General features: G+C 46.0%; 1 protein-coding gene across 1 annotated transcript in view; it reads right to left on the bottom strand.

Moving 5' to 3' along the window:
• Nucleotides 1-13,112, bottom strand: part of ST6GAL2 (ST6 beta-galactoside alpha-2,6-sialyltransferase 2) — a 31,475-nt gene that overhangs the window by 10,140 nt on the left and 8,223 nt on the right. The window contains exons 3-4 of the mRNA XM_040224207.1: nucleotides 11,981-12,082; nucleotides 5,177-5,351 (exon numbers count right to left, since the gene is read on the bottom strand). Of these exons, the coding sequence (XP_040080141.1) occupies nucleotides 5,177-5,351; nucleotides 11,981-12,082 (277 nt within the window). The remainder of the gene's footprint in view (nucleotides 1-5,176; nucleotides 5,352-11,980; nucleotides 12,083-13,112) is intronic.

The raw sequence follows: 13,112 nt of genomic DNA, 5'->3' as shown, positions 1-13,112 counted from the left end.
GATGGAAAATTATGAAAACTGTACTTAAGATTACTGAAGGAGCAAAAATGACATTTTAAGTGACATTTCCAGAAGATATCTGTAATTAAAATGTGGTTTCTATGGGGATGAGATGAATTGGGAAATTGGAGTATATATACTATTGATACTATTTATAAAATAGATAACTAATGAGAACCTATTGTGTAACACAGGGAACTGTGGTGAATGGGAAGGAAATACAAAAAAGAGGGGATAGTTGCATGGTAGAAACTAACAGGCTGCGAAGCAACTATACTCCAATAAAAATTAATTAAAAAAAAAATCAAAGACAATATTCACAATAGCAGCTCAACAAAATGAGTTACTTAAATTGTAAAAAATAAGTGGTTTGGAAATTTGCATTTCATGTAATAAAATAATAATTTAAAAAGCGTCTACTATATTAAGTAAAATCATGTAATGCATGAATAATACTTGAAAATCCATTTTTTAGCCCATTTATATTGTATTATTTGATGGTAACATGCATTCAGGATTCACTGTTTACAGGGAAATGTAAAAAGTTGTTCCTCGTCAACATAATAAGGATTGGTTTTACACAGTCATGTATAGAGATGTTAAGCAGCTTATTATTTTGAGTTAACGTGTTATTATTTTGTGTTACCATCTGAGTTTGGATGATATATTGGAAAATTAGAGTCCTGAATGCAAAATAAAGTGGAAAAGAAACAAAGTTATGACTTGTTTTTAAGCATATTATTCTTGCCTGTATATTCAATAGCCTGAAATTACAGCATTTGCATCTGTGATGTCTAGAAATAGTACTTATGCTATAAAGAATTGAGGCTGCCTTTTCCAAAGGTGTGAGGGGGTGTTGGTGGTTTGTACAATGAAAGCATTGTCGACCGTAGGCTAAAGCAAGTCCCCAGTCAGTGCTGGTCAGGCTGGTGCACCAGGCTAGTCTGCCTGACGTTGCTCAGCCTGGAGCCCCCTGGGGTGAAGCTGGAGGGCCTCCTGCATCAGACGGCAGAACCATCCAGCCAGGCTTCAGGACTCCGGATGAACTCACACACCTCCCACATATCAGTGTGTATGAAGGCAATGTGGAAACCATAGAATTCCTAGGAAATGACTCTTCATCCTCAGCCAGGCCTCAGTGCTGTCAGAACCACCTCCCAGTACCAGGTAATGAGAAAGGCCTCCAGCATCCAGAAAGGGATGAAAAAGAGAGATGTTCTTGCCATGTGAACAAGTGGCTCCCAGGGGACTGAGGGGAAGGGTCCTGACACTGTGGAACAAATGTTCCAAAGAAATGGGTCCTGTGGAGCATCCAGATTACCTGGATGTATGCTACTTCTTTCTATAAAAAAAGATTTTTAAAAAATGTGGACCATTTTTAAAGTCCTTATTAAACTTGTTACAATATTGCTTCTGTTTTATTTATTTTTATTTTTTTGCCACGTGGCATGTGGGATTTTAGCTCTTGACCAGGGATTGAAAGCATACCCCCTACACTGGAAGGCAAAGTCTTCATCACTGGACCACCAGGGAAGTCCTATGTTACTTCCTTTTAATTAAAAAAATATAAAGCACAAAAAACTCAGGTTGGTGCTCTGTGATGACAGAGAACAGTGGGATAGAGAGCAGGTGGGAGGAAGAACCAAGAGGGAGGGGATACATGTATGTTGCTGTTTTGTCCCTCAGTCGTGTCTGACTCTTTGTTACCCCATGGATTATAGCCCACCAGGCTCCTCTGTCCATGGGATTTCCCATGGACAAACATACGGGAGTAGGTTGCCATTTCCTTCTCCAGGGGATCTTCCTGACCCAGGGATTGAACCCAGGTCTCCTGCATTGACAGGCAGATTCTTTACTACTGAGCCACCAGGAAAGCCCAGATACACAGATGCTGCTGCTGCTAAGTCACTTCAGTTGTGTCCGACTCTGCAACTCCATAGACGGCAGCCCACCAGGCTCCTCCGTCCCTGGGATTCTCCAGGCAAGAACACTGGAGTGGGTTGCCATTTCCTTCTCCAATGCATGAAAGTGAAAAGTGAAAGGGAAGTCGCTCAGTTGTGTCTGATCCTTAGCATGGACTGCAGCCTACCAGGCTTCTCCATCCATGGGATTTTCTAGGCAAGAGTACTGGAGTGGGGTGCCACTGCCTTCTCCGAGATACACATATACATATAGCTAAAACAAAATTCTACTCTTAAAAAAAAAAATACATGTGCCATGCATGAGGGGTAAGCATCTCTTTGCTGCTGCTCTGGACAAGGGGATGGTACACAGAGTACATCTCTGACGCACATAAGGATGTCCTTCTATGACCCGGAAGTACAAATACGGCCTCTGGTCAGAAGTCAGGGAAAAAGCAGTAAGTTGGCACTTCCAACAGTGATCAACATACCACACCCTCTCCTCAGCATTCATATACACCTGGGAATTTATCTTAAGGAAATAGTTTAAAGGGAAGAAAAGTCTGCATGTTCACGTATAGAATAAATTATAGTATATATTAGAATTGACACGTGGATGTAGTAACAATTCATCAATATGATGGATAACATCAAACGTCTTCCGTCAGAGAGGTCCCTGCCCACAGAGCACAGCGTCCAGTAGGAACTGGTTGCTCCTCCAAAAGTTCCTTTTCTTCTTGCTGTCCTTCGTAACTTTCCCTGTGGTGATGATGGTCGCCATCCACACTGCCCAGGGCCATAGCCACTGGGAGCACGGGACTTTAAGAGCCTGAAATGGGGCTCAAGCACTGAGGGAGACATTTTCCTCCTGTTTAATCCTAATTAACTTACACTTGAGCAGCCACCAGTGCCTAAGAGCTGCCAGCCTGGACAGAAGGGAGCTAGAAAATGACCACAGGTATGAACTGGCCCCATAAAAAGGTGTTGCTATGACTCTCCTTTCTCCCAGGAGCATGAGGACATTCACAGGCACAAGTGACTTGCCTGCGACTGGAAAGCCAGCAACATCAGAGGACTGTCATTCAGCTCAGCCCCCGCTCCTGAAATGACCCCCAACTGCAGTCCCCGTGTCCCGGAAAAGAAGCCACACAGGCAAGCAGTGTCCCTGAAAACTCTAAATGCTCAGCACATAGCTGTGAAAGGAAGCTGGCCACAAGTGGCAGGATTTCTTTCAATAGCAAAAACACATGGGAAATGTTGTTCCCCTGCTATGACTATGTCAGAGGAAACTTTCAAACTTCGCATCAGTGGTTAAGTGCGTCTGAGAGCCCCTACTGTGCTCCCAAGCTCTTGCTGTGATCAGATTTCTGCCACAGGAATTCCCAGGGAGACTTGATCGGATGGCCATGTTCTGTTATGCTGTCTCAGCATCATTCCGTCCTGTTCCACGTTCTTCCCTAGGTCAGCAGGATTCCGTGACACCACAGGAAAGACAAATCATAGTCCACCCTGGTTTTTCTGACCTATTCTAATCCCAGATGTCTGCGCCTAAGACTGACACTTTGTAGTCTGTTCCACTCATACTGGAGCTCCAGAATCCTTATGTGGTAGCTTGGATTACTGTATCTAACCTGCCACTTTTGGTTATAATATAATTACATATCTGTACCCTTTGCTCTGGGAATTTTGCAGTGTCTCCTAACAGAATACCCAGAGTAATCTTTCACTCACAGAAAAAATAGAACACAACATGGACTTCCCTGGTGGCACAGTGGCTAAAAATCCACTTGCCAATGCAGGAGACACAGGTTCGATTCCTGGTCCAGGAAGATCCCACATGTCACAGGGCAACTAAGCCCGTATGCCACAACAAGAGAAGCCACTGGAACGAGCAGCTTGTGCACCACAACTAGGAAGTATCCCCTCTCTCCACAACTAGAGAAAACCTGCACACAGCAATGAAGACTCAGCTCAGCTAAAAATAAATAAATACATGTTAAAAAAAAACACCTTAGAATCTGACAAAGTGCCTTGGAAACAAAGTGCATCAAAAGCATCACATAAAGTGGGTGAGGGAGCTCTGCTTAAGGAAAATAACATGCAGTCATGAATTTTGTCTTGAATTCTGCATAAAATATTTCATATTATTATAATACCTCAAAACTGCTCTAAACCCACAAGCCTCACTTTGCATGCTTCTTGGGCCTGTATTGCTGACCAACCCACGTCACTTCCATAAACGTTCCTTTAGTCATGGTTACCACCTGTGCAGCCCAAGTCAGCATGCAGGTTGTAAATTCATCAATATTAGGGTAGAGACTGCTATCAGTGGTTTATGGACAAAATTCCTATCCTGTGTTTCCACTGCAGCTTTCATATGCCAAGGGGAGCTAAGGTCTTCTTTAATATCACCCTATTCAGGTACCACCAAGACAATAACAGGGCAAGAGGCTGAAACATGGGAAAAGAAACATGGGTTCAGACCACATTTGAGAATAAAAACCTGACTGCAAACAATACACTAGGCCAAGTGTGATGCCTTTGTTTCATGAAGTCCATTATCTGGGGAGAGAGTGGAGCTCAGCCCAAGAATCCTGCTATTCAAAGCCCAGACCGACTGGTGACCTTGCAACCCCCGGGGGGTGGTCCATTGGCCACGAAATCCTGTTCTTGGTCTGGCCCCACATCAACAATGTGCATGCGAGTGGTGGTGGTCCTGGGAGGCCCTGGGGTCTCCACCCCTTGAGTCTGGGGGGCCTCTGATGGCTGTGACCCACAGAGAGTCCTCAGGCTTCTGCCCTGAGAAAGCCCGCTTCCACTTCCTATCACTGGAACACCTGCCAGGAGCCCTGAGCTTCCATCAAGAGTCCAGTTACCATGAGGGCACCACCTGCAGGCACATGGTCACCAGTCCAGCTGAGCTGTACCCCCCAGGCGTCCCAGCAGATGGGCCCAACAGGGGAGCAAGGTCATCCCATGGGGCAGCTGAAAGGCTGCAAGTGACTCCATGAGTCTGGAACAAAGGGGTCACCCAGCTGGGCCCTTCCTGACCCACTCCACCACGAGAGAAAATGAAGCAGTTCGTTTCAGATCTTGGAATGTTGGGGTAGTTTCTTACTCGCCCGTAGAAACCGAAACAGAGTCTTTGCACTCTTTTTAGTGAATCTATCTCCCCTCTAAAGATACCCTCTAGATGTTCTTATATAGCACGGATGTACATTCACTTAGCATAAACCTTCACCTGCTGCTAGTCACCCAACCTGACAGCCACATACCGATAAAGCCAGAGGATGGCGGGTTGGGCTGGATCTTCTCCTTTGTGTTCTCCTGGATGATGTCCCAAAGCTGCCAGATAAACTTGGGGTGAAGAATGTAAAATGGCTGGTTCGGGTTTCTCTGACGATGCTGAACATACGGTGTGAACAGGTTGTAATCTGGCTTCTTGTACCACTAAGAGGAAAAAACACACAGTCAAGGCAGAGGTCCACACTGTGAAAAGGAAACCGGGCAGTGCTGGGGTTGTGGGTATTTAGAGGCTGAGGATCAGGTTGGGAGGTGGGGTTAGGATGCCCCTTCTGTAGGCACTTCTACACTGGATGAGGGGTGAGTGAGTATAGGGGCTGGGGTCCAGCCTGGGGGACTGGTGCTTATTCTTTAGTAAAATGAGGGAGAAGGGCTAGAGCAGGGTCAGTGGACTTTTCTAGAAGGAGCCAGGTAGTAAAAGAGTTTTGGGGCCATGGGGTCTCTGCTGCAACTCCTGGGCTCCACTGTTTACTTACATGGAAAGCAGCCACAGATAGTACAATATGTGGCTGTGTTTAAATAAAACTTTATTTACAAAAACAGAGGCAAACAAACAAAAAAGAAGTAAAGAAAAACAAAAATAAAAAGAAGGGAAAAAAACAAAAACAAAAAACAGGGCCAGATGGCCAATGGCCATGGTTTCAATCACTGTATTTCAGAAATATGCTTTCCCAATCTAATCTCTAGTGCAAAAACATGTCAGCTGTTGCCCGGGGTTGGGGCCAGGTCTGGGAGGTGAATAAGTGAAACACAGGACTCTCTGCAATGATGGGGAGATTCTGTTCCTTCGTTGTGGTGCTGAATTCAGGACTGTATACATTCACTACTGCCCAGCAACACATACATGTACAAAGATTACACATAAATGACTGCATGAAACCTCTTCATGGAGGGGTTTGGTGGAGGGGCTTATGTAACTCAATGAAGCTATGAGCCATGCCGTGCAGGGCCACCCAAGACCGATGGGTCATAGTAGAGACTTCTGACCAAACGTGGCCCACTAGAGAAGGGAATGGCAATCTGTCCCAGTATTCTTGCCTCAAGAACCCCAGGAAGGGCATGAAAAGTCGAAAAGATAAGACATCAGAAGATGAGCTCGCCCATGCACTCCATTGGGTGGCAATGAGTTGCACGCAGCTTAGCAACTGAACAACAACAATTATATGAAAACATACACACTAAGGTTGATTTTTAAAAAGTCTTCAGAAGCATCTCAGGTGCCACCAAGAAGTGGGGTTTGGAGAAGGTGTGTGGGGAGGGGCTCATCCGGCTGACAGTCCCTTCAAATAGATGCCTTGGGCAAAGTACTGGTGTTTCTGCTCAGTGGTGTCTGACACTTCGCGACCCCACGGACCATAGCCCATGAGGTTCCTCTGTCCATGGGATTCTCCAGGCAAGAATACTGGAGTGGGTAGCCATCCCCTCCTCTAGCAGATCATCCCAACCAGGAATCAAACTTGGGTCTCCTGCATTGCATGCAGGTTTTACCTTCTGAGCCACCAAGGAAGCCCAGGCTTGTATTATGATCCTACTTAACAGTCCCTGGTTGAATGTGGTCTGTGGCTTTAAACATTTTGGGAAGAATAATTTGAACTGTGGCCCCCAGACCCCGGGGGCAGTGAGAGAGAAGCTCGGGGTCTTCGCCACCTCCTCCAGACCCTCATGGAGCAGAAGCAGAGCCTGGCCTCCCAAGAGCAGCACAGTCACTGCCCGTGTCCATTGATCAGACAGCTCATGCCCTGAGCTGGGAAGCTTCCAAATCAGGAGGAAACAAGGCCCACGGCCAGAGACTCTCATGGGTCCAAAACAGCAAGAAAGCTGTCAGAACTTAAAACCACAGAACCTCAGACTGGAAGGAAGCTGACAAATGCAAACACCCACTTGATGCTGGTTCTCGGTAGATGGTGTGTGTGAGAACTGATTAGAGAGCTATCTCAAAATCACAGGTGGAGGCTGGATACGGCTGGATTCCCAGGAACAGGGCTTTGGAGATGTGTGGGATAAGACTTCAGGAGATGCTGGTGTGCACTCTTGGGTGAGAATAGTTATAGCCATGCCAGGTGTGTGTCCAGCCTCTGTCTCAGAATGCACAGTGACAGAATGCTTCTTCCAGAGGGACAGTCCACCATGGGCAGCGCTTTTGGAAAGTTACCCCCCGATAGGGCTGAAATCTGTTCCCATCTTCATCGGAGGAAGCTGGCATCCTCTGGGGTCACGGAGAACAAGTCCACAGCCAGTGGCACAGCTTACAGCATTGCTCATGGGGACAAAGTGCAGCCCATCTTCCTAGCCCCCTTTCAGAACAAGTAGACTGGCTTTTCACGCCAGGCTTCCCCAAAGTACAGAGACTGTGAATGTAATTCTCTTATATATGTGTTTTTTTCAAATAAAGAGCTGACTCACTGGAAAAGACCCTGATGCTGGGAAAGACTGAGGGCAGGAGGAGAAGGGGGTGGCAGAGAATGAGATGGTTGGATGGCACCACTGACCCAATAGAAATGAGTCTGAGCAAACTCTGGGAAATGGCGAAGGACAGAGAAGCCTGGCGTGCGCAGTTCATGGGGAAGCAAAGAGTTGGACATGACTTAGCGACTGAACAACAACAACTTACTTTTGGCTGTATTGGGTCTTTGTTGCCATGCACAGGCCTTCTCTAGTTGTGGGGAGCAGGGGCTACTCTCTAGTTGTGCTTGGGCTTCTCATCCAGGGGGCTTTCCTTGTGGAGCACAGGCTCTAGCTCACCTGGGCTTCTGTAGCTGCAGCACATGGGCTCAGTAGTTGTGGCTCCCAGGCTCTAGAGCACAAGCCCAGTAGTTGTGGTGCATGGGCTTAGTTGCTCCATGGCATGTGGGATCTTCCAGGGTCAGGGATCAAATCCCTGTCTTCTGCATTGGCAGGAGGATTCTTTACCCCTGAGCCACCTGGGAAGCCCACTCCCTTATAGTTTGCTGGCTGGCAAGAATTTTGTCTTTTTGCCTTTTTATACTGCTCATGGGGTTCTCAAGGCAAGAATACTGAAGTGATTTGCCATTCCCTTCTCCAGTGGACCACATTTTGTCAGAACTCTCCACCACAACCCGTCCATCTTGGGTGGCCCTACACAGCATGGCTCATAGTTTCATTTAGACAAGGCTGTGGTTCATGTGATCAGTTTGGTTAGTTGACTGTGATTGTGGTTTTCATTCTGTCTGCCCTCTGATGGATAAGGATAAGAGGCTTATGGAAGCTGGGAAACTTCCATAAGGGAAGGTAAGGGAAACTGGGTCTTGTTCTGATGGGTGGGGCCATGTTCAGTAAATCTTTAATCCAATTTTCTATTGCTGGGTGGGGCTATGTTCCCTCCCTGCTGCTTGACCTGAAGCCAAACTATGGTGGAGGTAATGAAGGTGATGAAAGTGATGAAAAAGAGGAGAGTGAAAAAGTTGGCTTAAAGCTCAACATTCAGAAAACGAAGATCATGGCATCTGGTCCCATCACTTCATGGGAAATAGATGGGGAAACAGAAACAGTGTCAGACTTTATTTTTTGGGGCTCCAAAATCACTGCAAATGGTGACTGCAGCCATGAAATTAAAGACGCTTACTCCTTGGAAGAAAAGTTATGACCAACCTAGATAGTATATTCAAAAGCAGAGACATTACTTTGCTGACTAAGGTCCGTCTAGTCAAGGCTATGGTTTTTCCAATGGTCATGTATGGATGTGAGAGTTGGACTGTGAAGAAGGCTGAGCACTGAAGAACTGATGCTTTTGAACTGTGGTGTTGGAGAAGACTCTTGAGGGTCCCTTGGACTGCAAGGAGATCCAAGCAGTCCATTCTGAAGGAGATCAGCCCTGGGATTTCTTTGGAAGGAATGATGCTAAAGCTGAAGCTCCAGTACTTTGGACACCTCATGTGAAGAGTTGACTCATTGGAAAAGACTGTGATGCTGGGAGGGATTGGGGGCAGGAGGAGAAGGGGACAACCCAGGATGAGATGGCTGGATGGAATCATGGACTTGATGGACGTGAGTCTAAGTGAACTCCAGGAGATGGTGATGGACAGGGAGGCCTGGCGTGCTGCGATTCATGGGGTCGCAAAGAGTTGGACACAACTGAGAGACTGAACTGAACTGAACTGAACTGAACTGAATGAAGATAATGGTAACCTCCTTCAAAAGATTCCATGCACGCACTGCTGAACTCAGTGCCTCAGACCCTGCAGCAGGCCACTGCTGACGCACGCCTCCCCCGGATATTCTTTGGAAGGACTGATGCTGAAGCTGAAACTCTATTACTTTGGCCACCTGATTCAGTTCAGTTCAGTTCAGTCGCTCAGTCGTGTCTGACTCCTTGCAACCCCATGAATCGCAGCACGCCAGGGCTCCCTGTCCATCACCATCTCCGGGAGTTCACTCAGACTCACGTCCATCGAGTCAGTGATGCCATCCAGCCATCTCATCCTCTGTCCTTCCCTTCTCCTCCTGCCCCCAATCCCTCCCAGCATCACAGTCTTTTCCAATGAATCAACTCTTCACATGAGGTGGCCTAAGTACTGGAGCTTCAGCTTTAGCATCATTGCTTCCAAAGAAATCCCAGGGTTGATCTCCTTCAGAATGGACTGCTTGGATCTCCTTGCAGTCCAAGGGACTCTCAAGAGTCTTCTCCAACACCACAGTTCAAAAGCATCAATTCTTCAGTGCTCTGCCTTCTTCACAGTCCAACTCTCACATCCATACATGACCACAGGAAAAACCATAGCCTTGACTAGACGGACCTTAGTCGGCAAAGTAATGTCTCTGTTTTTGAATATGCTATCTAGGTTGGTCATAACTTTTCTTCCAAGGAGTAAGCGTCTTTTAATTTCATGGCTGCAGTCACCATTTGCAGTGATTTTGGAGCACCAAAAAATAAAGTCTGACACTGTTTCTACTACTGTTTCCCCATCTATTTCCCATGAAGTGATGGGATCAGATGCCATGATCTTTGTTTTCTGAATGTTGAGCTTTAAGCCAACTTTTTCACTCTCCTTTTTCACTTTCATCAAGAGGCTTTTTAGTTCCTCTTCACTTTCTGCCATAAGGGTGGTGTCATCTGCATATCTGAGGTTATTGATATTTCTCCCAGCAATCTTGATTCCAGCTTGTGTTTCTTCCAGTCCAGTATTTCTCATGATGTCCTCTGCATAGAAGTTAAATAAGCAGGGTGACAATATACAGCCTTGACGTACTCCTTTTCCTATTTGCAACCAGTCTGTTGTTCCATGTCCAGTTCTAACTGTTGCTTCCTGACCTGCATACAGATTTCTCAAGAGGCAGGTCAGGTGGTCTGGTATTCCCATCTCTTGAAGAATTTTCCACAGTTTATTGTGATCCACACAGTCAAAGGCTTTGGCATAGTCAATAAAGCAGAAATAGATGTTTTTCTGGAACTCTCTTGCTTTTTCCATGATCCAGCGGATGTTGACAATTTGATCTCTTGTTCCTCTGCCTTTTCTAAAACCAGCTTGAACATCAGGGAGTTCACAGTTCACGTACAGTTGAAGCCTGGCTTGGAGAATTTTGAGCATTACTTTACTAGCATGTGAGATGAGTGCAATTGTGCGGTAGTTTGAGCATTCTTTGGCCTTGCCTTTCTTTGGGATTGGAATGAAAACTGACCTTTTCCAGTCCTGTGGCCACTGCTGAGTTTTCCAAACTTGCTGGCATATTGAGTGCAGCACTTTCACAGCATCATCTTTCAGGATTTGAAACAACTCAATTGAAATTCCATCACCTCCACTAGCTTTGTTCGTAGTGATGCTTTCTAAGGCTCACTTGACTTCAACAGAATGGAAAAGACTAGAGATCTCTTCAAGAAAATTAGAGATACCAAGGGAACATTTCATGCAAAGATGGCATCGATAAAGGACAGAATTGGTCTGGACCTAACAGAAGCAGAAGATATTAAGAAGAGGTGGCAAGAACACACAGAAGAACTGTACAAAAAAGATCTTCATGACCCAGATAATCATGATGATGTGATCACTAATCTAGAGCCAGACATCTTGGAATGTGAAGTCAAGTGGGCCACCTGATGAGAAGAACCAACTCATTGGAAAAGACCCTGATGCTGGGAAAGATTGAAGGCAGGAGGAGAAGGGGACGACAGAGGATGAGATGGTTGGATGGCATCACAGACGGGATGGACATGAGTTTGAGTAGGTTCTGGGAGTTGATGATGGACAGGGAAGCCTGAGTGCCCTAGGGGTCACAAAGGCAGGACTGAATAACTGAACTGAACTGAATAATCTTGTTTATCCTCTCTTGTAGAAGATTAAGAAGGTTTGGAGGCAGAAGCCAAAGAGCTGGGCACTCAGGAAAAAACTGTGACAGGCTCCATTTCAATAATAATGAGCTGTGGAGTCACAAAGCTTAGCCTGTCGCACCAGGAACTTCCCATTTATTTCAAAATATCTTTTAACAAATGGGAAGGTGATGTAACTGTGCTACAATGGAAAAATTCAGCATGTAAGCAGTCCAATTTCCGGTATGACTAGGACTTTCCTAGCATCTAGATGTTGTACGTTTTGTTTTTTTAAGTCCTCCAGAACAAAAACACTTTATCGTCAGAGAGTTGATGCTCACCATGGAGCTACTGCAACTGGGAGTCAAACAGTATAAACATACATGAGTTTAATTAGCGCCTATGATCAGTTTCATTCTGCCTGTCCAAGTTCAGTCCCTGACTTCTTCCTGTTATGTATCAGTCAAAGGTACCGTTTGACCTGCAAGGGTCAGGGCACCAAGGAAATACTCACCAGGTTAAGATTTGCAGAATAAGGAGCTGGGTCCCAGGCCACCAAGATGACATCTTTATACAAGGCACTGTCCATGAAGTGATAGCTGGGGTTGGTTAGAATCTGCAAATATATACAAAAATCACTGCAAAGTAAGGGTTTAGGTCTTCAGAATCAGTATTTTTTAAAAGGTGAAAACTTGTCTTTTATAATCTTATTTTTGGCTGCGCTGGGTCTTGGTTGCTGTGCAGGCTCTTCTCTAGCTGTGTTGTGCGGGCTTCTCAGTGTGGAGGCTTCTCTTGTTGCAGAGCACAGGCTCTAGGGCACGCAGGCTTCAGTAGCTGTGGCACTTGGGCTCAGTAATTGCAGGTCCCAGGCTCTAGAGCACAGGCTCAGTAGTTGTGGTGCACGGGCTTAGCTGCTCTGCAGCATGTGGGCTCTTCCTGGACCAGGGATCGAACCTGTGTCTCCTGCATTGGCAGGTGGATTCTTTACCATTGAGTCACCACAGAAGCCCAAGAAGTGAAAATTTAAAAGAGGAATTGGAAAAAAATGTTCCTCAGATTTTCTGGGGGAGAGAGAGAGGCAGGCTTTACATACTAGAAATTTAGAAAATATCTGGAGAAAGGGGGGGTGGGTTCCTTTTTTAAAAAAAGAGCCCGCAATGGACCCATCTAAAGATACCAGCTCTGGATTGAATCCCCTGGCGCCTTGGCTACTCCAAAAGCCTCTTCCTCAGTGGCTTTCACAGGTCACTGAGGGCGAGCTGCAGACCTAGAAGAACCAGAATCTTCAGGTGCCTCCCTGCGACAAACAGCCTCAGAACAAACAGAGCCCAGAGATCTGGAGACTGGGGCCCTCTCTGGCCCTGGGTGAATCCTTCAATTTCATCTGCCCATCACCTTTTTAAAACTATAGTTTGGTGGTGGTGTTGGGGTGGGTGCCGGGGGGAATGATGCACTGATTTGTCTCAGGTTTAAGACACTCTTCTTCACATCTTAGTATTTCTAAAGTTAGGGTGTATCTCACAATGACAGGTGTCTTAATTTGCTGGAGCTTATCTTCTCCTCTTTGAAAAGCTGTCGTCAGACAGAAGAGGAATCTTCAATCAGTGGCGTCTCTGAATTCAGGAAGCAGGGCCTGACTCTCACCT

The sequence above is a fragment of the Oryx dammah genome, unplaced genomic scaffold, assembly GCF_014754425.2.
Source record: "Oryx dammah isolate SB20612 unplaced genomic scaffold, SCBI_Odam_1.1 HiC_scaffold_25, whole genome shotgun sequence".
Classification (NCBI taxonomy): Eukaryota; Metazoa; Chordata; class Mammalia; order Artiodactyla; family Bovidae; genus Oryx; species Oryx dammah.
This window is presented reverse-complemented; position numbering and strand designations above follow the sequence as displayed.